Source organism: Rhinolophus sinicus, linkage group LG02, assembly GCF_036562045.2.
Source record: "Rhinolophus sinicus isolate RSC01 linkage group LG02, ASM3656204v1, whole genome shotgun sequence".
Lineage (NCBI taxonomy): Eukaryota > Metazoa > Chordata > Mammalia > Chiroptera > Rhinolophidae > Rhinolophus > Rhinolophus sinicus.
This window is the reverse complement of record NC_133752.1, coordinates 147,473,142-147,500,969: the sequence shown is the minus strand read 5'-3', so window position 1 is coordinate 147,500,969 and position 27,828 is coordinate 147,473,142. Positions and strand designations below refer to the sequence as shown.

Below are 27,828 nucleotides of genomic sequence, written 5' to 3'. Positions count from 1 at the left end.
ATAGGACATTGCTGGTTTCAAAATGGAATTACTTTGAACTGTGTTTGAATTACTGGACAAATGAAGATATGCATTAAAACTTTTAATAATAGTGCCAAATTGGCCTCCAAATTGTATCTAATTTATCAATACACACACACACACACACACACACACACACACACATACACACACACACACCTATTTTCCCCATATCTTGCTGTGTATTATTAGAATTTTAACTTTTTATAATCTGATAGATGAAAAATTATAGAAGTCCATTATAAATCGAGTTGTACCTTTAAAATGGAGTGAGATTGACCATGTTTTCATCTACTTACTGGCTCTTTATATTTTCAATGACGATTCTTGAGATTTCCAGTATGGGTGATATCAGTGAATGTGACTTCAAAGCTTTGAAGAAATGGTGCTGTAAATGCAGTGTCCCTGAGATGCTTGCAGCTACGATGGCCTCCCTCCCTACTGCCCATCTTGACCCTTTGCTCTGAATTTCAGGTGATCATGGAGCTCAGCTTGGCCTCCATGGGGCTGGTGGTGATGGAATCCATGATGACACTGCAGGCGGAGAGGAAGGAGAAAACAGCCCAGATCCCCAACCCCAAGCTGGTCGGAGGACCCGGCGGGAAGCATGCACCTGCCCCTACTGTAAAGACAGTGAAGGAAGGTAAGTTGACCCAGCAATTATCTTAAGAGGAATATAAAAATAAAAAAAAGTAAATGGATTTGGTGATGAGAAGAGGGTTATGTTTTTAACATTTAAGACTTGGCAGTGTTGCAGAGGGATCAGAGATAGTATAATACATTTGATTAGGTTATATTACAGGCCCTTGGTTGCTCTGATTCTGTGGATTCCTGGTTCCTTGGATCTTTTCATCGACTCTAAGACCTTGGGCCGTAATAGGTGCCTGCTTGCTCCTAAAGAAATCAGACGGAGCCAGCTGGTTTAATGATCATTACCATATGTCTGTTTTGAGATGCTTTTAACAAGGTTGCTTGTAAAATAGGCTTGCAAGAAAAAAAAACATACCTATTGTAGTGTGTCTTTACAGTGGTTATATGAGGATAAGTTTTCCAGCATCTTACTTTCTCTCAAAATAGACAAAAATGCTTAGTCTACGTAGAAAATTCTTCCGTCAGGGACTGTAATGTGTCCTGCAGAACAAAGTTCTGATGATTTTCTCAGTAGTACCTGCTATTCAATATTATCTCTGGAGAATTCCAAGTTCCATTCTTTTCCTGCAAGCCACTGCTTTTGAAAGAAAACAGAAAGTCACATAGTTGTTTAAATGACTTTGAAAAAAGTCTATTAAAGTTTTGTCCCAATAAAAATAAGCACAGGGGCCAGCCCGGTGTCTCAGGCGGTTAGAGCTCCATGCTCCTAACTCTGAAGGCTGCCAGTTCGATTCCCACATGGGCCAGTGGGCTCTCAACCACAAGGTTGCCAGTTCAACTCGAGTCCCGCAGGGGATGGTGGGCAGCACCCCCTGCAACTAAGATTGAACACGGCACTTTGAGCTGAGCTGCCGCTGAGCTCCCGGATGGCTCAGTTGGTTGGAGCATGTCCTCTCAACCACAAGGTTGCCGGTTCGAGTCCCGCAAGGGATGGTGGGCTGTGCCCCCTGCAACTAGAAACGGGAACTGGACCTGGAGCTGAGCTGCGCCCTCCGCAACTAAGACTGAAAGGACAACAACTTGACTTGGAAAAAAGGCCTGGAAGTACACACTGTTCCCCAATAAAGTCCTGTTCCCCTCCCCCAATAAAATCTTTTTTTAAAAAAGCACAAAAATAAGAGTATCAAAACAAAATAATTTATTTGTAGGTTACCCTACATTATAGGAAAAACCTGAATCAAAAGTACTGAGTACAATAGTGTTTCCCTTTAATAAAGCTTAAAGTGGATTTAAATTTTTGAAGGAAATTCTGATTTCCACCTAAGTGTGATTTCATTTCCGTTAAGTTTTTTCCCTCTGCAAATATGTGCTATTAAAACCAAAAAAAAGTCCCTCTTGGAAATCTCCCCAGTGCCCACTAATGGATCACACATGGAACAAATTGGTTTGGCAAAAACATTTCAGAACTGATTCTGAGAGGACCTTAGGATCTGCTCCGTAGAGGGAATTTTTTTTTTTTTTTTAACATACCTTGAATTAGTGTGAGGGTCCTTATTCGCCTTTTAAATATTATTCAGCCTGTGTTCCTCTTTCACTGAAGTCCCTGATACTGCTCTAGCTTTTCAGCTTTTAATCGTCACTATTTGGGTCTTGACCTTTATTTATTCTAGAAAAAAGTTCTATAGTTGTAAAATATTTTCCTTAAAGTTCTCCACTAGGTGCCTAAATGGAGAGACCCTTTGCTCATTAAGTAAGTTCCCAGCCCAAAAAGATCACTATATTTACAGTAGTTCCCATAAAAAATGCTTGTATTGAGATTTAAACTTTTAAGAAAATGACCCATGGATTTCCCAAGTCACCGCCAGAGTGTTTATTTCTTCAAACATCAAAATTGATTAAGGAACAGGAAAGCAGAAAAGAGCAAATATCTCATAGAGAGGAAACCTACACCTTGAATTTTGGGTATCAAAACCAGAATCAACTAAAGATTTATCTTTTGATACTAAAGAGAAACCTTTTTTAAAAATGAAAGTTTGGGTTATTTTTGAGTGGGTCAGGTAATTACTGTTGACACTTTGTGATTCTTCAATTTTTATCTCTAGAATGATGAATAGTTGTGTTCTCACTTTCAGGGGCTCTGGGGATCCTGGCAAAAAGAAACAGCATATTTGCCACATTCAAGGCTGTGGCAAAGTATATGGCAAGACTTCACACTTACGGGCACACTTGCGCTGGCATACAGGCGAGAGGCCATTCATGTGTACCTGGTCATACTGTGGGAAACGCTTCACACGTTCAGATGAGCTCCAGAGGCACAAACGCACACATACAGGTGAGCCGCAGCCTAGAAAAGAAAGAAATAGTAATAGAGAAGAATGGAAAGTCACAAAACTTACCTATGAAATAACTACAATTTCTGAGCAATTTATATTTGAAACTGAATGTATGGATCACAAATGGAATTGGAGTTAATCTAGAAAACCTTTAAGAAGGAAGGAGCTGGGTTTTGAATGGAATTTTGAAGGAGGACCTGTTGTTCTGCTTAGTCCCAGTCCTGCCTTCCTTTGCTGCTGTATTTCTTCCTTTCTGAATACTCCTCAACCTTTTTTTCCCTCCTTTTTAAAAATTTATTCCCCTCCTCTTGGGGCATGCCAAGTTTCCTTTGAGAATGATCCCTTTGTTCTATTTTTAGTATGTGGTTTGGGTGGGATCGACCCTACCTCCAGCTCCAAGAATGGGCTGTGATTGGCTTAAACCATCCCTTCCCCACAGGATGTTTGGTTTGAGGGGTGGGCAGTTAAGCTTGTCCAAGAAGAGAGAACTTGGGCCTTAGGGTAGGAATGCAGGGCTACAGACACTTTCTACTCCTTGAATTTGTGGTGTGAAGATGTATGGCCAGGAACTGCTACTCCCAACCTTTACCTGTTTTTCTTCCCCCAAAAGCAAAAGATACTCAACTAAATTTTTCTTGCTTTTATCACCTTCTAAACCTGGCCTTATTCTGCCTAATATAGTTTGAAGACAGTAATTGGACAAGGCACCCCTACTTCCTAATATGTCAGTTTCTTATCTTCTTTCTCTTTTTTCACTTAGGTGAGAAGAAATTTGCCTGCCCTGAGTGTCCCAAGCGCTTCATGAGGAGTGACCACCTGTCAAAGCATATCAAGACCCACCAGAATAAGAAGGGAGGCCCCGGTGTAGCCCTGAGTGTGGGCACTTTGCCCCTGGATAGTGGGGCAGGTTCAGAAGGCAGTGGCGCTGCCACTTCTTCGGCTCTCATTACCACCAATATGGTAGCCATGGAGGCCATCTGTCCAGATGGTATTGCCCGTCTCGCCAACAGTGGCATCAACGTCATGCAGGTGGCAGATCTGCAGTCCATTAATATCAGTGGCAATGGCTTCTGAGATCAGGCACACGGGGCCAGAGACATATGGGCCATACCCATCAACCCCGGGATGCAAGGTAGCATGGGTCCAAGAGACGTGTGGGAGAGAGAGCCACGAGGCATTAAAATGCATGGTGGTGGGAAGAATTGGGGGAGCGATATAAGAGAAGAGATGGGGTCCTGGCACCCACCTATATCATCAGTACCTCCTTGAAGTGGTGAACAGGAGTGAAAATTCTGTTGGTGCCACCTTTGATGAGCATTTGTTTGACCCCAGCGAGTTTCTTACATTTCTTACCCCAGCCTCCCTGTCCTGCATTTCCTTTCTCAGCTCCCTCATGATGGATCCCCCCCCCTTTCCTAAAGCCATCATGCCTTGTTAAATATATATGATCATTGAAATACTTTTTAACAAAAAACAGATTCTATATTATATATATATATATATGTAAAAGATATATAGAGATGCATTTGCAGGGGTTGGCTGGGAGGAGGAAGGAGACCATTCTGTGACCAAAATACCTTGGTCATTTTTTTATATTGCCTTATTTCCTTATGGCTGAGCCTTGTTGTGACAACATCCACGTTCTATAGATGTTGCCTTGGCTTCCCACCAGATTAAGCATTCATATGCTCTGCTTTTAGTTTATATACACATACATAATGTTTTTCTTTTAATTTTGTCTTTTTATTTGGGATCAGCTTCTTGCACTCCTTTTCCTGACTCAACCCTTTTTGTCTCCCTTTCTCTCACCTCATCATTTCATGTTTTTGGTAGTGATCCCTGGATGAGGCACTTCTGTGAATCTTTTAAAGTCCTTAGTCCCAGCAGCAGAATGGAGAAACCATGGATCTCAGGTTGATGCTTAAGGTGGCTGTGGAGAGAGTGTTCAAAATACTACTGACGCAGGCACCCTCTTGGCGCTGGAGAGTCAAAGGCACTTCTCTTCATTAGCTGCTCTAAGCATCAAGAATCAGAAGTCTTTCTATGGAATTGTACAAGAGACCTTTTGAAGGTTATAATCTGGGATCAGTTTATATAAAACTATGAAAAGATGGTCAAATATTAGATAGGGGCTTTTAGTAGGAAATGATGTGGTAAGAAGCAGAAGTGGTCCAGTTCAGGAGTTAGTGGAATATTTGGACTTTTGTACGGCTGTCTTCCAAGGTAGCTCTAAATTTTGATTTCACGTAAGTTTCTGAGTTCTGAGAGGAAATACACTTCCTCTTCTGAACATCCCCAGTAGTTTTTTTCCCATTATGTTATTAAGGAGCATCAGCCAATGAATCTGTTCCGGGTTTCCATTCTGCAGAACTCCAGAACATGTACCAGTGGCAAGGCAGTGGTTATTTGATCTTTTCCCTTAACTCTTCCTTGGGTGGTTCCTAAGGGAAAAGGAAGCACATGATCATGGGAATGATAGCCCAGAACAAACAGAAATCTTGTCTTACCACTGTGGTTTATAGGAGAGATCGGGAGAAACCATCTTGCTTTTTCCATGGCTTGATTCCTGAAGAGACTGATCCAAAAATTATAGCGGCAGGGAACTCTTAGTGCATTTGGCACTGAGATTTAAATGCAACCAGAGTTGTCCTCAAGGCCCAGCCATTAAAACATCGTCTCTCTTGACCTTCTGGTATCTTGTCAGAGGGCTTTTCACTGTGAGGAAGTGTGAAAATGGCTGTGTGTATGTGTGTAATCTGTTAGGTTGGGGATAGGTTTTCTGTTAGCCAATACTAAAAGAGACCTGCAATAAAAATTACCCTGATCTGATAGAAAGTTAAGTGTTTGTGTATGACTGTGAATGTGTGTTTGTGCCTGTATATATCTACACACAGATGAGAAATTATATTTAAAATTGTTGGAAAATAAATCAAATTCAGATCAAAATGCCTTTCAGGCTTATTACCTAGAAATCTATCTTAAAACCTGGGTATGTTCCTGAGGTCATTTCTTTGCTTATGCTAAATTAGTTACAATTATGAATGGGGGATATTCTACTGCACTTTTAAAAGAAAAAACTATTTTTGTGTTTGAAAGTGAAACCAACATTCAGATGTATAGCAGAGTCCTAGTTCCTTTCATAAATCTTTTTACCTTGACTACAAATAGATGATGTTATGATTCTATATATTTTATATAAAATCTATCCAAATTAGGGTTTAGGTAAGTTTGTGTTGTTTAACCTGAAATACAATATCTGTTAATACTCTAAAGAATAGTTCACTCCAGTTAGTTCTTTCTCTGCAGACTTAATACTGTTTTTAACACTCAGGAACCATTGCAAGGAACTTTCCCCAGATCAGATTCTGTTAATACTGAAAAGAAGTCACCCGTGCCCAGCCACTTATCACACCCTTTATTCCCACTGAAAGGCAGAACTCAGAACCTGTTATTTTATGTCTGTAATCATGTACATAGACACTTTTTGGAAGAAAGGGGCAGATAACTCACTGGATGGAACGTGCAGTACTTTGCTAGAGCATTTCAAGGAATGGGATCTTCCCCAGTGTGAAATTATTAATATAACCTAGCTTAATGAAGCTGAGGACAGCAAACTTTTAGAAGGTTATTTTGATATTGTTTCTCTCTGGGATGGAATGCTGGTTTACCCTCGACCCCCTTCATTAGCATTACTTTTGAGTGAATTTATATCCAGTTCTTTCCACTTGCCCTATTTCTCATCAAGGAAGCTCCAGATCCTTATGTATCTTGTTTGGCCCTGCAACTGACGCAGCTTCTCCTACCAGCAGTGAGCCACTCAGTCTTTCCCATAGGAAGTTAGGAGCCTACATTCCTTGAGTCAGGAGCTTATTGCTGAAAATCCCTTTCCCTGAACTTTTGGCTGGCAGAAATTAATGTAACTGACAAGCATATTGATTCTAAATTTGTTTTTCATGAGTTCCTTTTTTTTTTTTTTAATTTTTCTTAAATGACCAAGTCTTGTGGGGCAGGGCATCCCAGAGGAGTGGTTACATTAAAGCACTCATTCCCTTATCCTTTCCGGCTGCCCATTCATACTCATCTGCGTATCATTTGACTGTCTCAGTTTTACCCAGAGCAGTAACAACCCACATGTTCCTTCAGGGACCTCCCAGCTGGCCCTGTTTGTGAGTGCTATGCAGAATGAAATTTAATGGATATTTCAGCTTGGTTCAGGATAAATAGAACCCTTGATCCCAGAAAGTATAGACTGCAGTGTGGGGTAAAGATTATGATTGGGGGAGGGTTAGAGACAAAAGCTGTAAATTACTATGGCTGATTGATTTATTTCTACTATATACATATATATATTTTTTGCTTTTGTATATCCTATATAGGAAACTAAGCATTGTATTTTTTTAACAAATCTGAGAAAGCACTATGAACTGCAGATGTTTGACTTTCAGAATATATTTTGTATTGTTAATATCTTCACATTGTGTGAATACTGGAAGCTGCAGATCTTTGCTAGGACGCAATAAATTTATATACTTTTTGAGGGGTTCTTTGGGGGTATTAATCAGGCCCCTGTTATGCTTTGGGGGAGCCCTGGTGCTACTTGCTTAAAGTTTTCATTCAGTTGTAAGTACCCTGATGCCTTTTGGACCTTGGGATCAGATCAAGAGTTTTGGAGATCCAGGTATGAAGGAAATGAGGTTAGTCTAGCTGCCTCAAGTGGAGGACCCTTTACATAGCTCTCCTTCCCCCTAATCAAAGCTGGGTAGCCTCTTGGGGTAGGGAGGAGAAATGTGAAATCTCCGAGTTTCATCTCCCTTAGAAGAGAGCCAGTAACTTATGTGCAAGGATGAAAGGTGGCAGCAGTAGCTTTGGGGAAAGGAGGAGGACATGGCACTTCTCCAACCCCGGAAAACATTGCTTTTGAAAACTGCTGATAAAACATGGGCAGGTTGCTTTACTTTTGTTTTGGAGCCTGTGCTCTAACTGGTGCCTCATTTGGCTCTACTCCTGGGGTGCAGACGTTTTCTAGGAGGATGAGCAGACCAGCTTTGAGGTTGACCTGTTTCTTTTCTTTGTCTGCCTTCCCTAAACACCAGCCCCCAGGAGGACAATAAGCAGCCTTAAACTTCCTACTCCCTCTCCCAGATTTGGCTTGCTTGCCTTAGATTGAAGGCTGGGAAAGGAATAAAAAGGGGGCATCCCTGGATTCATTCCTCCCGTAGGTCTTCTCCAGTTTGACTTCCCAAACCCAAAAAGATTTTCTCCACAATGTTCATTTGAGAGAAGTGAGTATTTTGTCCCATTTCCCTTCATTATCAAACAACCCCTGCCTGCCTTGTCCCTGCTTAAGCGAGAAGAGGTGTGGTGGTCTGTCCCTCAACTCCCTTCAGTATTAGGAAAAAGCATGACAAATGGCGTTAAGCTGGGCTGCAGCTAGTGAGGACGGTTGATACCTCTCCTGGGGTGTGTGTGTTCCTCTGTCTCACCTTCGGGAATGACACTGTGCCTTCTCCACAGGGGAATGGGCTTCCTCTGCTCAGCCCTCCACTTTCCCAGCAACTGCTCTTGAACACTGTGGACAAGGGCAGGTCTTCATATTTCTGATCACCCTTTTCTCCCAATGGCATCCCATAGCCCTCACCTGGAATCTAGGGCACAAAGACTTTGGGGAAAGATGGGGAAAATATGCTGAGATTGACCTGAGGAGTCCCCTTCTACACACACCGATGGCAGCTGCCCTAGGGCCTGCTGGGCGGTGCTTCAATCTCTGGTGCCTAAAACAAGTTTATTTCTCTCTTAACACTGGCAATAACCAGTCTTCATACCACTGTTGCCTTTTTAAACCTCTTAATCTCATGCTGTGTTTGTTGTTGGTTCCAATCCAATTATCACCAGGGCTATGTGGGGAAATACTTTTAAATGCTCTCTTCATCTCTTGTTCTTTTCCCCCCTGTATGTATGATGCTAATTTCTTGTCTTTCAGTAACTTCCTGCTCTTTTGTATCTTCCTTTCTTGCGTCTCCTCCTACCTTTTGTCTCTGGGTGTTTTGGGGCTTTTTTTTTTTTTTTTTTTTTTTTGCCTTTTTGTACAAAGATAGTTTCAATGTAGTCTGTAGCTCCTTTGTAAACCAATTAAAAAATGTTTTTTTTTTTAATAAAAAAGCATGTCTCTGGTGTGTTGAGAGGGTTGGGAATGTGGAGAATATGGATATAACTTCCTATACTGAACCCAACAAAGGTTCCCAGCTACACCGCTGTGCTCTCATACATATTAATCAGCGTGATTGCCCTACACGTAACTCCCAGGTAAACAGTGTCCTGACCGGATCAGTGTGCCATGACTACATAGAAATGTGGAGGACCAAGAGGAATAGGGTCAGCCCCAACAGTTTTTTTTGTTTGTTTAAAGATTTTATTGGGGAAGGGGAACAGGACTTTATTGGGGAACAATGGTCAAATTGTTGCCCTTTCAATCCTAGTTGTGGGGGGTTCTGTTCAGCTTCAAGTTGTTGTTCTTTCAGTCTTAGTTGTGGAGGGCGCAGCTCAGCTCCAGGTCCAGTTGCCGTTGCTAGTTGCAGGGGGCACAGCCCACCGTCCCTTGCGGGAGTCGAACAGGCAACCTTGTGGTTGAGAGGACAGGCTCCAACCAACTGAGCCATCCGGGAGCCCAGCGGCAGCTCAGCTCAAGGTGCCATGTTCAATTTTAGTTGCAGGGGGCGCTGCCCACCATCCCTTGCGGGAGTCGAGGAATTGAACTGGCAACCTTGTGGTTGAGAGCCCGCGCTCCAACCAACTGAGCCATCCGGGAGGCAGCTCAGCTCAAGGTGCCGTGTTCAATCTTAGTTGCAGGGGGCAGAGCCCACCATCCCTTGCGGGACTCGAGGAGTTGAACTGGCAACCTTGTGGTTGAGAGCCCACTGGCCCATGTGGGAATCGAACCGGCAGCCTTCGGAGTTAGGAGCACGGAGCTCTAACCGCCCGAGCCACCAGGCCGGCCCCCAACAGTTTTTAAATAAACTTTTTATTTTGGAATATTTTTAAAGGAAAGTTGCGAAGATAGTACAGAGAGTTTCCATATACCCCTTACCCAGTTTTCCCCACTGTTAGCGTATTATCATGGTACATTTGTCAAAACTAAAAAACTGACATTCGTACATTAAATTATCTAAACCCCAGGCTTAATGGGTTTCACCAGCCCTTCCCGTTATGTCCTCTTTCTGTTCTAGGATCCATTCCAGGATACCACATTGCATTTAGTTGATGTGTCTCCCCAGTCTCCTGGTCTGTGACAGTTTATCTCTTTTCATGGCATTGACAGTCTTTGGGAGTATTGGCCAGATGTCCCATAGAATATCCCCAAAGCTGAGGTTTGTCTGATGTTTTTCTCATTATTAGACTGAGCTTAGTGGTTTTTGGAAAAAATACCACTCAGGAGAAATGCCCGTCTCATCACATCCTATCGCGGGGTGTGTGCTAGCCACATTACTGAAGGTAACCGTCACCTGGATAAGGTAGTGTTTGCCAGGTTTCTCCAGGTTCTCTTTCCCTGTTCTTTGGAAGCAAGTCAGTAAGTGTAGCCCGCCTTTAGTGGGAATGAAGCTTCCTCTCGGTGGGGGTAATATTTATACAGAGTATTTGGAATTCTGTGAGGAAACTTCCCCGTTAATTTATATTAGTATGCACTCATTTTTTATATTTAAATGTTGGATGTATTTATATTTTGTTATAATCCAGTATTACATTAGTTTTGTTCAGATTGTCCCAGCTTTGACCATGGTGAGCTCTTTCAGGTTGGCTCCTGTGTCCCTTTGCTATGTCTACATCCTTTTATTTTTTTTGAGCACTTTTCTTACCTTCTGATAAACAAGATGTTTCACACTCATCTTGTACTTTCCCTGCCCCAGTCCTAGAATCAGCCATTTATCCAAGGAGCATTGGTTCTTTTTATGGGAGAATTGTATTTGGGAACCAAGGTCTAGCCCCAAAATATTTTACATTCAGTTAATATCAGCCTGTGTCTAACATGATTGAATCTGGATTGTGAGCCCTTCAGAAACTGAAATTGAAATTATTCTGACAACCTTTCCAGTCTCCCTACAGCTTCACTTCCCTTCCTACCTAAAAATCCTTGATTAATTGTTTATACCATGGTTACCAACTTTCTTGATTATTTTGCTCATCTGATTCCTGGTGTCTGCTTTGTCAATGATTCACCCTTGGGTAAATTCAGCCATTTGATTTCCTTACATAGCCAGCTGCAATGTAGCATTTTAACATTTTACTGGGGGGCTTTGTTTGGACTTTTTTGTTTTTTGGGGTTTTTTGGTTTTGCTGCCTTGAATGGGCATTTAATAGTGGTGCCATCTGTTCATTCAGCAAACATTTGTTGAGCCCTTCCTGTGTGCTGGGTACTAAGCTAGGTTGAGGATGAAAAATGAAATAAGACAGGTCCTGCTACCAAGTACTTCACAATTTGGCAATAGAGACAGATATCATTAATTACAAGTTTCCCAATCCTGACCCAATTTTTCAGCAGATGATTTGCTTCCTATTTCATGGAGAAAATGGAAGCATGAATTTCCTCAAATTTCCTTGTCCTATTCTTACAAACATCTATGTATTCACCAATTTCTTAGAAGAAAATACTTTTCCTTTACAAAGCCATCCCTGCCACTTGTGCTCATTTTCTTTGACTTTTTGTTCTTTGTTTTGATGGTAGTTCCTCGTTTTATCTTTAGTCGGCCTGGGTTCTCTTTTGTCAGCCTATCAGCATGTTAAAATTCCTTCTCTCCATTTTGAAAATCTCTGCTTCCTCTTTAAGCTACTGACTTAGTTCTTTCCATTTCCAAAGTTAGTGAAAATAGTTTACCCTCAATTTTCCTTTTATTCACCCTCAGGCCACTTTGTTCAGCACCCATCCTTTCCCAAATTGTTTCTTATAAACATTGGCCAGCTAGTTGCCAGCTCCAGTAGTCTTTCAGTCCTTTGCCTCAGACCTCTCTGCAATAACATGCACCTTGAGCTTTCTTCCCATGGAGTGGAAACGGATACTCTCCTGGTTTTCCTTCAATCTTTCTCACTATTCTTTTTAGTCTCCTTCATAGCCATTCTTCCTCTGTCCCATGAATGTTGATGTTTCCCTGTCTTGTGTCCTGTCCTTACTCTATCTTTTTCACCCCCTTAAACAAGTCACATCTGCTCTTCAGTTTTTAAACACATGTTAGTGACTCCCAAATCTTAAGCCCTACCTTTTCTCCCAATCTGGCAACCTGCGTACTGGACATTTTCATGTGGATGTCCCACAGATAAACTCAACATGTAAGAAAGGGAAATAACCCTTGTGTTCCTCGTCTCACTCAATAGTATTACTACCCTTTGAGCATTTATTTTTGAAGAATCTTTTAATTCTCCCTTTCATCTCCCAACATTCATTTGATTACCAGTCCTGTTAACATTACCAATACAATGTACCTCAATTTTTTTCTTTTAAATTTCTACTGCCCTAGCACTCACCTTGGCAACTGCTTAGGTCTTGTAACTGATCTTGCTTCTAGTCTCCCTGAGTCCCGGTCATCCATCTCCCACATTGTCACCAGACCGCTGCCTAAAATCCTTTCCTTTTAGGAAAAGTCTAAGCTTCTTGATAATAGAATTGAAAACCTTTCCAATCTGGTCTCAGTCTATCTCGAGGGTGATTTTCTGCTTCAGACCTCTGTGTATTTTTGCTGTTCCTTTTGCCTATAACACCCTCCTTTTACTTGTTTTCAGTATGCTTACCTTTGAGACAAACTAAAGGTCCGTTTCTCTGTGAAACCCTCTGGGCACCTTTCTTCCCTTGTCCTTTATGCCCTGGACAGAATTAGCTTATTTGATCTTTCTGCATGTGTAGCTGCTTGTTCATACCTGTGGTCTGATACATAATTTTCTGGTTGCTTGTTGATTTATCTTCCTGCCTTTCTAGACTGAGTTCCTGGAGGGCAGGAATCTCATATCTTTACAGGCTCAGAACCTAATGAAATACCTTTTTAAGGCTGGGACCTAATAGATATTTTCTGAGTTGAATGAATAAACAACTCACTTTAGCCTTGTAGTCAAGGATCAATTATTGAGCCACTACAGACTTTTAGTCAGGATTCTGATGATCATTGGGTGTGTGGAATCCAGGAAGCCTTTGCTTCCTATGCTCAGGTCCTTTCTCAGGACCTGCCTAATCTCTCAGCTCCCAGACTTTTACCCCTTTTATCACCATCTCAGCTCTAAATTGAATGCCCAGAGCTGGTGCACTTTCCATAAACCTGGCTGGAACGTTTCTGTCTTTGAGAGGAGTAGTTATCCAAGCCTTTGGGTGAGGAGCCTCTGCTTCCTGCCTGATCCTTACCTCGCTCTCCTCTGGAGGAGATAGTCTTCTTGAGACACTCCAGACACAAGTTATTTGACCTTCAAGTACTCCCCCCTATCCCCTACTCCCACCCCATATCTGATCTGGGAGCTGGTGAAGGAAGAAGGCTGTAACTAAGTACATTCTAGTCATCTTACTGGCCGGGTCCTGCAGACTCCCAGAAGGGCCCACGGAGGGATGGGCAGCTGTCCATCTGCCTCTAGCCCTCATCATTCCTACAGCTTTGGCTTCACAGCTGCTGGAGTTGTACTCATTCAGGCTCCCCAGGAGAAAGGCCCCAGAATCAAAGAATTAGTACTCAGACCATCATCCCTTGTCAAAGCTAGACCATTCCCAGAAAGGGTTTCTAGGTAGCCACAAGGGTGACAGAGGCTAGGAAAACAGGAAACGGGTCCCTTCTGACTCTCATTCTCATGGGAGCCAGCTGCTCACAGGTGTGGAAATGATCTATTGCTGTAGTTTTCTGAGTCTGGTGGAATTGGATTCCTGACTCTATCGCCTCTCCTTCCATCGCCGTGCTGACATTCCCTCTGTACGCTCTGTGCCTCCCTCCACATTCTACAGTCCCTGCAGCTTAATAGACAGAGGTGTGCTAGTACGGATGTTAGTCATCCATCAGAAGAGGCCCCCTCTCTGCACTCGAGTTTCTCCTACGTCTGCTGACCTCTAGTGGTGATAGTTTGAACTGCACCTTCCCTTTCTGGTTAATGGCCTGCTGGCAGGTAATGGTGCATCTTTTCTCAACAATCCAAATTCAAATATTCAAATACTGTATTAAATGGAAATATTTTTATTGCTGAGTTTTGTATTTGTTTTCGGGCATCATGGCATAATGCAAAAAACAGGGCCTGGGCTTTGGAGTTAGACTTAACCTAACTCCAGGTTAGGTTAGGTGATTTAACCTAGGTTCCAATCACCTTGGGCTAGTTACGGAAGCTCAGCTTTCTTACTGATAAAGTGAAGATAATAAGTAGTTCAATAGGAGAATTAGATGAGGTGATTGTAAAACGAATAGCCCTAGCTGTGCCCTAGCACATAGGTGCTCAATAAAAGTTTGTTCTCAACAATGGTAATTTGTTCAGTGTGTGACTCAAAGTGATTTTTAAAAATTTGGTAACAAAACTTACCATTATACCATTTTCTCCCATCCAAGTACTAACCAGGCCCGACCCTGCTTAGCTTACGAGATCAGACGAGATCGGGCGCGTTCAGGGTGGTATGGCCATAGACCATTATACCATTTTCAATGTGTGTTGTTTTTTTTTTAACTCTGAGAAATTTTATATAACTGCTCTCTAACTCTTGAGTTTGGAAAATGAGGTCAACTCTAGCTAGTATGGGCTGTGAAGCTTCTCTCCCCACGGAACTGTGGATCTGAGCCCTGAAAACAAGGGTTAGAAGGGATCTTGGGCACAGATGAATGGCTCTGAGCACTTGACCTCACTTTGGTTTCCTGGCTGGCAGGATCCAGGACTTGATTCCAGGGTCAGTTAGGCATCACTGGGTTCTTAGCTGGGCCTCCAAGGCGCCCGCCTCCCACTTTGCAGAGAAAAGAGGAGGTGGCTGACGAGAGGAGGATATGAGATTGGTTCTCTGCTCCTCCTCTCTCTCCTTGCTTTTCCCCACAACCATCCTCTCCCCCACAGCAGCCGTCTCCCCCACAGAGACTGGGAAGAGGGAGGGGGGCGGAGTTGGGGACTGTGGGATCAGAAGCCCCACAGTGCCCTGTATGTGAAGGAAGCTCTGGCCAGGGGCAGCTGTGCTGGCTCCTGCTCCCCTCCGGCTGCTGCCTCCTTCAAAATGATGCTGGGTACTCTGGGGCTTTGGGCGCTGCTTCCTGCAGCTGTGCAAGGTAAGTGTCTACAGGAGGGGCAGGGCCTTTCCACTCACCTACTGAGGGAAAGAGGCACTTGAAGCACCAGCCACCCCTTTGGAAGAGTGGTGAGTGGGGTTGGTATGTAAGGGTGAAGGGTAGAGCCATGTGTCCCCCTGGTGGGGTCAGGTTCCAGGACTCTGATGGCCCTGTTTCCTCCTATGGCTTTCCCATGCTGGGCCTGGAATATGAAACATGTTTTGTCTCTCCTTTTGCCTGCTGTTTTTGCCCCTGTATTCACTCCTGTGTTGAATCCTCCCCTCTCCCCACCCTGGGCCACAGCACCCCCAAGCAGACGGACCTGTGTGTTCTTTGAGGCCCCCAGAGTGCGAGGAAGCACAAAGACACTGGGGAAACTGCTAGATGCAGGCCCAGGGCCCCCCAGGGTTATCCGCTGCCTCTACAGCCACTGCTGCTTTGGGATCTGGAACCTGACCCAAGACCAGGCACAGGTGGAGATGCAAGGTGAATGTCAAAGCCTACGGCAGGTGATAGCTAGGGTGGGAGATAGGTCCATCCTGGGGTGGGGGTGGCAGCTGAGGGAGGAGGAGAAATGGGATGTGTGGAGGGAAAGAAAAGCCCATCTAATGGAAGGGATGCCTCTGAGAAGGGATTTATCCTCTCTGTTCTCAGACCCCACTGTGTGCACGCTCTCTGTCACTGTCTCTTTCTCCTCTTCTAATTCTACCCTGTCAGGATGCCGAGACAGTGATGAGCCAGGCTGTGAGTCCCCCCACTGTGACCCGAGCCCCCGAGCCCAGCCCAGCCCCAGCTCCACTCTCTTCACCTGCTCCTGTGGCACTGACTTCTGCAATGCCAACTACAGCCAACTGCCTCCTCTGGGGAGCCCTGGCACTCCTGGCTCCCAGGGTCCCCAGGCTATCCCAGGTAGCCCCCGGGGTGCTGAAGTTGGATGGGGGCTGGGGACCAGGTTAGGATGAGAGGTAGAACTAGGGCCAGTTCTCACCCTACCCCCGTCCAAGCTTCCCTCCTCCTGGCCTTGAGAAGTTGGTTGCCCTGGTGACTGGTAGATAAGGGGGCTTGTGACCAGGGTGGGGGTGGGTCCAGAAGCAAGATCTCTGAGGAGGGGGAGAGGAGCAGAGAGTGGATTTGGGGCAGGCCGCGTCCAGCCTACATTCTTGTCTTAATGCCCAGGCGAGTCCATCTGGATGGCGGCGGTGCTGCTGGGGCTGTTCCTCCTGCTGCTGCTGCTGGGCAGCACCGTCTTGGGTACTGGTCTGCCTCATCCTCCCTTGTGGCCCCAACACACAGCCCCGAAGCTCGGGCCTCTTTCCACACTACCCTGACCCCCTGGTTCTGAGATCTCTACAGCCTGACTCCTATTACCTCCCACAAAGCCCCCTTCCCAGTCTCCGTCCTGTGCACCCTGACCCTAAGGCTCTTCTCTACCCAGCTCTGCTGCAGCGAAAGGCCTGCAGAGTGCAAGGTGGGCCAGAGCCAGAGCCACAGCCACAGCCACAGCCAGACTCCGACAGGGATTGGAGTGCAGAGCTGCCTGAGCTGCCTGAGTTGTGCTTCTCCCAGGTGCCCAGGGAGGGAAGGAAGGGCCCACTAGTCCCTCCCAAAGGGTTGCTGGGGAGGAAGCCTGGCCCTGGTACCGGCTGCGGCCTGCACCCAGCGCCGTGTCCCCACCAGGTCATCCGGGAAGGAGGTCACGCCATTGTGTGGGCTGGGCAGCTGCAAGGCAAGCTGGTAGCCATCAAGGCCTTCCCCCTGAGGGCTGTGGCCCAGTTCCGAGCTGAGAGAGCATTGTATGAGCTGCCAGGCCTGCGGCATGACCATGTTGTCCGCTTTATCGCTGCCAGCAGGGGAGGCCCTGGCCCCCTGCCCTCTGGGCCCCTGCTGGTGTTGGAACTGCACCCCAAGGTGAGGATCAAGGAATGCCTACGTGTGGGTTTGCCTGTGTGTGAATGCAGATGGGTGGGGGCTGCACGGCTGCTGTGCCCTGACCATGCTTGTTCTTCCGCTTTAGATTTCCTCTTCTCTAAAACAGTAAAACTGATTTGTATTGTTTTTTCTGTTTTATTACACTGGCTAATATTTTTAACTCATAAAATAGATAAAGAAAAGGAGAAATCAAAACAATTCATATTCCATACCTTAAATAAAATCATAGTTAAAGAAACACCTCCAGACATAGCCCTCCAAACTCACTCACATATTCATTCAACAAATATTTATGAATTATGTGTCAGGCACTGTGCTGAGTGCTAGAGAAAACACACCCAGGCCCTCCCGGCCTTTACAGATTTTATGGAGTAGTGGGGGAGAACGGAGTATCAAGTAAACACAAAAATGAGTGTAAACTGTCAAGTGTGTTAGGCGCCAAAAGAGCGCCATGGTACTACGAGAGAAGAGGGAGGACACGTGACTTGAGGGGAGGATCATGAGCAATAAGGATGAAGAAGAAGAGGTAGGCAGGGGCCAAACCACACCCAGCCTTGTGGACCACTAAGGTCTTGGGACTTATCAGCACCTATAGCTCCACCTTCCTAATCTTGAATTCTGGAAAGTCCCCTCTTTGATCAGCTCAAAAATGCTTCAATGCTCAGCTCAAAAATCACTGCTTCTGTGGTTTTGTTTGTTTGTTTAACTTGCCTGGCACACTGAAGGTGCTCAGTTTGTCAAATGAGGGACTCTGTTGCTCCTTTCGCTCCAGTTCCTACTTGCTCCCCACCTACCACTCTCCTACCCAAAGGTTCTACCCATCGGTCAGCTCTGCCATCAGGCCTAACACCTCAGGCCAGGTGGTTCATGAGCGGTGCCCCAGCCTAGCTCGCCCTGCCTCTTCTGTTTCTGTCTTTGTCCCAAGTCCTCCGAGGCAGTATAAGGTGCTTAATAGTGAGTGACGCTAGCATCAGACCGCTTCGGTTCAAGCTCCACTTCTCTCTCACCAAGTGACTTCCTCTCTCTCTCAAGCTCCTCACCTGTAAAATGGGAGTGACAGGAGTACATAACTCATAGGGTGGTTGTGAGGATTGCAAGAGGCCTGGCCCCCAGTAAGTGCTCAGGACACTTGAGCTAGAGTCACTATTTTTACTGTCAATATGACTGATGCCCGTTCTCCCTCCTCTGCTGCCTGCTGTCTTGGCCTGGATGTGTCCGTGTGTCAGTCTGCTGGGAGATGCAGTTGATCTCGGCATCCCTGGGGTGGATCAGCCACCTCCAGTTTTGTGTGTGTCCCTGTTCTCTCTACTTCTCACCAGGGCTCCCTGTGCCACTACTTGACCCAGCACACCAGTGATTGGGGACGTTCCCTGAGGATGGCACTGTCCCTGGCGCAGGGCCTGGCGTTTCTCCATGAGGAGCGCTGGCAGGATGGTGGGTGAGCTGGGATCAGGACGCCGTGGGAGTCCAGAGCCACATGCTATTTCTGATTCTCCCTTAGCTTGGCGGGGAAGGGTTGGGTCAAAAGAGAAAGGAAGAAGATCCATGCCCCTTTAACCTTGGCTTCTCCCACAGGCCAGTATAAACCAGGTATAGCCCACCGAGATCTGAGCAGCCAAAACGTGCTCATTCGGGAGGATGGGTCATGTGCCATTGGAGACCTGGGCCTTGCCTTGGTGCTCCCTGGCCTCACTCAGCCCCCTGCCTGGGCCCCCACTCAACCCCAAGGCCCAGCTGCCATCATGGAGGTAAGGACTCTGGATAAGGATGAGGCCCAGGAGAATCGTGGTGGTGCTGATGCTGTAGCACCCGTTGCTGTAGCAACAGTGCAGCAGTGCCTACAGTGTTTGGGACATTGCTGAGTCTGTAGTTGGGGGATGTTGCATGGACCAGTGTTACGGTGAGACTTGCCAAGGAGATGAGTCTTGGCCCTTCATGCCTCACTCTTCAGGCTGGCACCCAGAGGTACATGGCGCCAGAGCTCTTGGACAAGACTCTGGACCTACAGGACTGGGGCACGGCCCTCCGGCGAGCCGACGTTTATTCTCTGGCTCTGCTCTTGTGGGAAATCCTGAGCCGCTGCCCAGATTTGCGACCTGGTAAGGATGGGTGCGACAGTCCGCCCGCTCCTTCTTCCCTAATGCCTCGCCCATCCATTTCAGACCCACCTACCTCCTGACCCAGGAAGCTCTGCTCTTCTCTGCCTTGGTCTTTCCACAAGGAAGGCACCCGTAGTGCTAGCTGACACCTAGCCCCATGTGCTTTTCCCAGACAGCAGACCACCACCCTTCCAACTGGCCTACGAGGCAGAACTGGGAAGCACTCCCACCACCTGTGAGCTGTGGACCTTGGCAGTGGAGGAGAGAAGGCGCCCATACATCCCACCCACTTGGCGTTGCTTTGTCACAGTAAGAGGCCACAGGCTAGTGTGCTGGGGACCAGATCTTATCTGCCAGGACTAGTCCCTCTACTCCTATGTCTCATCTCCCACCACTCCTTGCTCATGTTCCGCTGAGCTGAGCAAACTCTCGGTACCTCGGTTCATCCTCTTCCACCGTAAGTCTCACACAGCCCATTCCTGACACTCACACCTTCCTGCTGCTCAATCTTGCCCAGTCTGTCTCTCTTCTCTCTCTCCACCATCAGTTTAGCTCTATTCCTCAGTCCCCTGCTCTAGGAAGCCCTCCTTGGCTTTATTTCTGCCCTGAGCTTTGCCCCCAAGATGGCTCCTCTCCTAGTACCCTGCAGCACACCATTGAATCCAATAATTCCTTGTTCTGTCCTACACATTTGTGTTTCTGCCATGACTCAGTACCATCCAGTTTCAGGTATAAAGGGTGAAAACAGTGGTCTAAAGTGAAATTTCAGAGGTCTGTACAAATAGTTTCCTAACAGGAAGCCCCTTCTCCTACTACCTGGTCTGATATACCTGGTCTGAAGTTTTCACTGCACAAGTGGAAGCTGGGTTAGATAACAGTGGCCCAGACATTATTTGCAGAAGACCTTGTTTGCCTGAGAGGAAGGAGAACAATTTCCCATCGACATGTTAAGCCATTAACTGGAATGAACTCCTCAGAGGAAGAGGTGGACCTTTCGGAAGGCACCCAGAGAACCTGTTCAGGGAGCAAGATCCAGAGGGCTGGGTTTCAGTGAGGGGGGAGAGGAGTCTTGCTCCAAGAAGGATCAGGAGAGTGTTGAAAACGGGACTGGTAGACCCCTTTTAATCTTGGGGGCCACTTGGGGCTGCTCAGGATCCTGGAGTGACGCTTGCCTCCTGGTCATTCTTCCCAGGACCCTGCTGGCCTGAGAGAGCTCCTAGAGGACTGCTGGGACGCAGACCCGGAAGCACGGCTGACAGCTGAGTGTGTACAGCAGCGCCTGGCTTCCCTGGCACGTCCTCAGGAGGCCCACTCCTTCCCTGAGGGCTGTTCACAGAGCTGCCCACCTCTCTGCCCAGAAGACTGTCTCTCAACATCTCCCCATTGCCACTCTTCCTTGTAGGCTTCAGCTGAGAGCCTGCCATTTCACAGTCAGCAAGGCCCTTGTTCCAGGAATTCTCAACCTGTGGGTCCCATTTCTCAGGTGTAAATATGCAGTTTATGTGTAATCTATGTACGTGCAAACATAACTATGCTGATCATATGTTTGTGTGCTCTGCCTCACCACTGCTTTCCTACTCACCAAAGGCCTGGATGCTTCTGTGGGTATCCCGTCCCCTGCAGTTCTGACCGGTGACTGGGGGGAGGTGTGCACAGGAAAGAGATGAAGCCAGCTTTCCTGACTGCACGTTTTCGGGTCGTGCTCCCCTCCTGTGATCCTGGGCTCTGCCTCTCTTCCTTCTCCTTCACAAGCCTTTATTTTGTGGGATCTCATGCAAGGCACTGGCGAAAGAACGATGGAAACGATGAATTGCTGCGCTGAAGGTGCTCAGAGACCCACAGTTCACTTTGTTGGGGTTCTGTACTGTGTCCTTGGAGGGAGTATCCTCTCCTGAGGCATGAATGGGAAGGCCTCACACCGCACGGGATGCATAAGCTGGGTCTTGAATGAGCAGGAGTTTTCCAGGAGTGTTGGGGGCAGTCGGGCATTCTTGACCCAAAGAAGTGTGTTATCATGAGGTATAGCAAGAAACTGTAAGTCGCCTGGGGAGTAAAAGTGTGGGAGGTAGGGTGGGGAGAGAAGAGGTGACGTGAAGAACTGTAGGCAAGGCCTTGTGAGCCCTGCAGAGAAGTTCTTCCTTCATTTCCTTTTGTGTGTTTTCTCTATTGGCTTTTCTTTCCTGCCCCAAGTCCCTTTAACACTGGTTGCCCCTCAGTGTCAGTCCAATTATAGGTGCCTGGTTTATAGCCCTAACTCAGTTTCTAACTACCTGAGTGCCCTTGGGCCAGTTACTTCCTCTTTCTGGGGCTCATGTTCCTCATTTGCCAAATAGGGGTCGGAGGCCTCTGGTCTAATAGCAGAGGAACCATGGGGGAGTTCTGACTTCATGACAACAGGTTTGCTTCCTGTTCAGTGACCAACTAGCTCTATGTGATGGGGCAAGTTACTCAACCTTTGGAATCTTAATTTTATCGCGTGTAAAGTGTGGATAAAAACATTTACCTTGCTTGTAGGGTCAATTCAGGGTGAAAAAGAAAGTGACAGCTCTTGTACAGCACCTGACCTTAGGGGAAACTTTGTAAACAGGAGTAGTTGAGATGATCTCTAGCCCCTTTCTAGCTTAGTTGTTCCAGAGTTCCAGGATTAGCTTCTGGAGAGCCCATCCACTCTCAAGCCCTGAGACTTCACCTTTCTTCAGACTCACATCTCTAATTCTCTACAAGACACCGTCACTCGAATAGGCAGCCATCACCTGAAACTACACATATTCAAATCCAAACTCCTGCCTCCCCCCTCACCAACAGGTCTGCCATTGCTCTCTTTCCTGACCCTCAAGGACACCAAATTTCTCTTGGTCTTAGAGGATCCCAGCAAAGGTGCTCTCGTCAGCTCCAGTGGCCCCAGTTCGTCCTGTCCATATCCAGTTAGTTCTCAGGCCCCACGGAGGTTGCAGCGGCAGGACCTGCCTCTGAGCACCATCCTCCCTTTCCTTCCTCCTGGATCTGGGGGCCGAAACTACTGCCATTGCCTCTGGGCTGCCTATGTTCCCCCAATCTAGGTTAAATGCCACTCTGAATAATCTTTAAATATAACTTTGCATTGTGTTTTGCCTCTGCTCAAGTGTACTGTTTCATGACAATCTTTTGAACACCATTGTAGAGGAGGAAACCAAGGGCTCAGCGAAGTTCAGGAATGTGTCCAAACCCACATAGATCTTAAGTAACAGAGCAGGGGTTTTCATCATTAAAAACGATGTTTATGAAAATGTCATAAATTTTTAGAAATGGATAATGTCACATGAAAATAATGTATGCGTACAAACCTATGCTACAAGCCTAGTGTTATGTTAAATCAAACATAAACCTATAATCACAAGAAAAACAAACAAATCCCAGGAGAGGCACATTTTACAAAATACTCATCCAGTCCTCCTCACAACTGTCAAGAGCACCAAAAACAAAGTCTGAGAAACTGTCACAACCAAGAGGAACCTAAGGAAACATGATGAGGACGACAAAATGGAACGTGATAGCCTGGAATAGAAAAAGGACGTTGGGTAAAAACTAAAATAATCTGAATAAAGTAGGGAGTTTAGTTAATAATCATGAATAAATGTTGGTTCATTAGGTAACAAACATGCTGTTAATGTTACGATGTTTATAACGGGAACTGGGTGTGGGGAATATGAAAAGTATCACCTCAATTTTTCTGTAAATCTATAACAGTTCTAAAAAAAAATAAAACTTATTAAAAAGCAATGACTATGACCAGCTCCAAAACTTCAGAGAGGCCATAAATGTAAGGAACAAAGGGAGGGTTGTGGGAAATAACACATTTTCTGATAGTATTCTTGAGTGAGTGTATTATAAAATGTTGCGTTGAAGGGATCGCTAATGTACAAGCCAGAAAACCTAGATTACCATCTTGGCTCTCCTAACTGTGAACTCTTACAAAAGTTTATTTATTTATTCTTCTCAGGAAGTTGAATGAATGATTCTCTAAGTGATTTCCAACCCTGTAATTCCATGATTCTATGAGAAGATATTAAAGTCCCAGTTGTGAAGGTTACGTCACAAATCCAGTGTTTGCCTAGTATGATATTGCCATGACGAATGTGACTCCACGCTCACGGAGAGGCAACATGCATACAAATAAGCTTTCTAGAAACTTGGGAACATGAATCTATGACTAGAGGTGGACTCTGGGAGGAGCACTGTGACTAACGACAGACGTGGTGGACAATGGGAAGAAGACTGATCTTTTACTACCTTTATTTTTACCTCTTGAATTTTGAACTTTTTGCGTGTTTTGTCTATTAAAATTAAATACAGTTGACCTTTGAACAACATGGGGGTTCAGGGCACCAACCCCCACCTAGTTGAAAATGTCTTATAACGTTTGACTCCCTCCTAGTTGAAGTTGTCCCTTTGTATTTGTGGGTGATTGGTATCTGAATACCCAAATTTTCTGATGCTCAAGTCCCTTATATAAAATGCAGATCAATGCATACTTTGGGTCCTTTGCATCTGCACACTCCCAGCTGTGGATGGAAAACTGTATAGGTATTTGTTGAAACAAACCTGTGTATAAGTAGACCTGCACAGTTTAAACCTGTGTCGTGCAAGGGTCGACTGTATTCATTTTAGAAGTCTATACCTAGAAAGAAAGATTAGATGGAAAAACACCAAAATATTAGCAATAGTGATTCTGTTTGGGTGATGGGACCTCAAAAGTAGTTTGGTTTTTTTTCTTCTCCTTTTCTGTAATTCTCATGAATTACTTATAGAATTTAGGAAAAGCGTGTAAAGAAATTTCCCATCACCAGGAAATATTTCTTGAAAAACCATATGTGACTTTACACTGCCTCCCTTTGGCAACTTGTAGCATGTTTTGTGCATATTGGTATGTTGTTTGCTAAAATTATTTCATTTGTGAGCATCATATTCTCACCTAGACTAGCTGAAAGCATGGAGGGTGTTGAGAAACATAGTTTATATTCCTTCTCGTTCCCAGTTCAGGACTACAGCCTGGTGGATGGAATAGAGTTGTGGGTTCCTGATTTCAATCTACCACTCACGAGGGTGGAAGCTGCAATAAGCTACTTCTTTTTGAGCCTCGTTCTTCTCATCTGTTCAAGAAGAGTGCCGCTCACTTTTGACGTGCATGGTATTTACAATAAATGCTTATTGACCGACCCATAGACGTGATAGGAAAAGGCCGAAGAGCTTACAAAGCGACACGTATTTTGTCCTGTGCCATAGCTTTATGCCTTTACTTACCTCTCATAGGACTACCTAAAGTTCTCAGAAAGTAAGAGGCAAGTGTCTCATACTGCTTTGCATATCTACAGTATTTACCTCAGGTCTGGGGAAATATTTACAAAATCTTCTATAGCTGCAACCTCTTCTCTGAATGTCCCCTTCAGCTTCCTCCATGCATTAAAATGAACCTTGCTTTTCCTGGAGTGGTAGCTGTTTTTTTCCTTTACATATACCCTGGAGGAGGGGTCCATATTTTCTTTTCTGTCTGTTACCGCTTCCTATGCATTTCTCCATCTTTCTCCTTCAAAAACCCAAGCTTTGATTCTCCCAGAATGCTGGCATTTTGAATAAACCTGCTTTTCTTTCCAAATAAATAAATAAACAGACAAATCCCAAGATTCTCTGAAATGCATGCTATCAGACCACACCACTTGCTTTTTCATCTTGTTGTGATCATTTACAGACCTCCTGGTCACTCTTTTGTATTGAAGATTTTCATATCTTGTTTAAAGTCTTTTTCTTTAATCACGACTTTTTTCATCATTCTTGGTGACTTTAGTCACTGTGTAGATAATCTTTAAGTCTTTGATCTTGACCTTTTTATTTCTAACAAGTGTTTCCTCTACTACCTCAGCTACCAAAATGTTTCAAATATTCCATCTTCTGGATGTCAACTCCCACCTTTTCACCTCACTTACTCTAAAGAATCTCACTGGGACATTCAATCCATTGAGCCTGCCCCTTTTTCACTATCCATCACACACTTTAAGTCTTTTTCTCCTTACTCAATTTATTTTTCCATGGCCTCTCACCATAATCACTACCACACATACACTCTCGACAGCCTTGCCCTTCTTTCCTTTTCCCTTTCTTGTATTTTCCAATCAAACACTAACCCAAGTTAAATCCAGTTCTTCTCCTATTCCACACCTGTACCCAAAAGCACTGGAATTTAACTGGAGTAAACCACCACCGGTACTGACTGGTCTCACTTTACATGTATGGCCCACAAACCTCAAGTGAGCTCTCTATACTGCCCAGCAATCCTACTACAGTTCCTTGGTCAATTTGCCCACTTTCTGAGATGACTATTTCTAATCTCCCTTTACCTCACTCTCAACTGATAACCTTGCTTCTTTTTTCTTTGAAGAAAAGAAAAAAAAATCAAGAGCAATTAGCAAAGAACAGTCACATCATCCCACCCCTAAATCTACTAATGTACTTGCATTTGGACCTGAAGACTCTGATTTCCTTCCTATTACAATAATAATAGCATATATAGGACTATATTTGCAGCGGTGGTCCGGGTCCTTTACATTTATTAATGAGTTAGGTATTATTGTTATCCTTTATTTTACAGATGGGGAAATGAGACATGAGAGTTTTTGTGAAGTACCTTGTCTAAGGTTACAAAGGAAGGAATCTGGCTTCCGAGCTCACTCTCAACCACTTCCCTCTACTAAATGAACTGTCCTATCTGAGGTCAGTGCCTCCACTTGTAAACTGGAACCCTTTTCTTTCTAGTCACTTAGGCACTTTACTCCTTCAATGATCCCTTCTTTCTCCAGCAACGGCATTTTTTTTTCTCTCTCGCTCTTTGCTGGATTATTTGCATCAGTTTACAAACATGTTTTAAACACTCCCATCTTAAAAAGCCCTTCCTAGGCTGCCCATCCTGTTACGATGACTGCTCCATTTCTCTGCTTCCTTATTTACCAACACTCCTTGGAAGAATTGCTTTTATTTGTTGTCTCCACTTTACTTCTTATTCTCGCTTCAATTTGTTTCGGGCAAAATTGCATCTCTAATACGTAATTAAAACTGCTCTTAAAAATTCACTGTCCTTGCCAAAATCCAATGGCCAATTCTTAGTCTGCATTCTACATAATGTATCAGCAGCATTTGACATATTTGATAGTTTCCTCCTTGGCTCCTTTCTTTATACTCTCTTCTGACTTTCCTCTTCCTCACTGGCCACTCATTCTGTATCCTGTGCTCGTTCCTCTTCTCTCCTCAATCTCCAAACATTGACAGTCCCAAAGCCAAGTGCTGGCTCTCCTGTCTATTCTTGCCACCATGGCCCCACAGCTGACTTCATCTAACGTTTTGGCTTTACGTACCTTGAGAACTTTTGATTGCTTTTTTCTCTTCAGACGAGAACTCTCCCTGAGCTCTAGACTGCCGAATCCAACTGCCTTCTCAGCCTCTCCACTTGGATATCTGATAGGCGTTCTAAACTTAATTTGTCCAATTGTGTTCACAGCGGCTCCTCCCCCATCTTCTTTATTTTGTAAATGGCAGTTATTTCCCAGTTGCTCAGCATCCTTGGGTTCATCCTTGATTTCTCTATTTCTTTCATCCTTGACATCCAGTCCAGACCTGCTAATTCTACCTTAAGAAAATACTCAGAGTCTGACCACACCTGATCGTTTCCACATTTCATCCAACCACTGCCATCTCTTCCCTGGACTACAACAGTAACCTCCTAACTGGGCTCCCTGCTTCCACTTTAACCCCTCTCTATCTTGTTCTTTCACCACACAATAACCAGAATGATTTTTAAAAACCATTTTAACCCTTCAGTGGCATTAAAGTACTTTCCCATTGTTGTGCAACCAACTATGACCACCATCCATCTCCAGAACTTTTTCACCTTTCCAAGCAGAAACTCTGTGCCCATTAAACAATAACCCTCAGTCTCTGCTGCCTCCAGGCCGTGGCAGTTACTTTCTGTTTCTATGAATCTGACTACTTACTCTAGGTGCTTCATGTAAGAAATCGTACAGTATTTGTCCTTTTGTGCCTGGCTTATTTCACTTAGCATGATGTCTTTAAAGTTCATCCATGTTGTAGCATGTGACAGGATTTCCTTCCGTTTTTTTTTTTTTTTTTTTTTTTTAAGATTTCACTGGGGAAGGCGAACAGGACTTTATTGGGGAACAGTGTGTACTTCCAGGACTTTTTCCAAGTCAAGCTGTTGTCCTTTCAATCTTAGTTGTGGAGGGTGCTGTTCAGCTTCAAGTTGTTGTCCTTTCAGTCTTAGTTGTGGAGGGCACAGCTCAGCTCCAGGTCCAGTTGCCGTTGCTAGTTGCAGGGGGCGCAGCCCACCATCCCGTGTGGGAGTCGAACCGGCAACCTTGTGGTTGAGAGCCCACTGGCCCATGTGGGAATCGAACTGGCAGCCTTCAGAGTTAGGAGCATGGAACTCTAACCACCTGAGACACCGGGCCGCCCCCCCCCCCTTTTTTTATAGGTCTAATTGTTTTACTTTTTCCACACAACACTTTTTAAAAAAAATTTTTGGGGGGAATATTGGGAAACAGTGTGTTTCTCCAGGGCCCATCA

The 27,828-nt window shown here is 45.0% G+C and overlaps 2 protein-coding genes across 3 annotated transcripts in view; both read left to right on the top strand.

The window, feature by feature from the left end:
* The window catches only part of SP1 (Sp1 transcription factor), a 42,263-nt gene extending 34,784 nt beyond the window's left edge, over positions 1 to 7,479 (top strand). For both annotated transcript variants that reach the window (XM_074325629.1, XM_074325630.1), the window contains exons 4-6: positions 496 to 664; positions 2,745 to 2,944; positions 3,706 to 7,479. In XM_074325629.1, coding sequence (XP_074181730.1) covers positions 496 to 664; positions 2,745 to 2,944; positions 3,706 to 4,019 — 683 coding nt within the window. In that variant the 3' untranslated portion in view covers positions 4,020 to 7,479. The remainder of the gene's footprint in view (positions 1 to 495; positions 665 to 2,744; positions 2,945 to 3,705) is intronic.
* A 149-nt stretch (positions 7,480 to 7,628) lies between these two features.
* On the top strand, positions 7,629 to 27,284 carry AMHR2 (anti-Mullerian hormone receptor type 2). Its single transcript, XM_019724457.2, is given in 12 exon segments — positions 7,629 to 15,679; positions 15,911 to 16,102; positions 16,370 to 16,444; positions 16,629 to 16,759; positions 16,871 to 17,101; positions 18,442 to 18,556; positions 18,698 to 18,870; positions 19,074 to 19,221; positions 19,394 to 19,530; positions 20,414 to 20,596; positions 20,598 to 20,649; positions 20,652 to 27,284. Coding segments are annotated over 12 exon segments (1,818 nt in total). The 5' UTR covers positions 7,629 to 15,357; the 3' UTR covers positions 20,711 to 27,284.
* Positions 27,285 to 27,828: the final 544 nt, after the last annotated feature.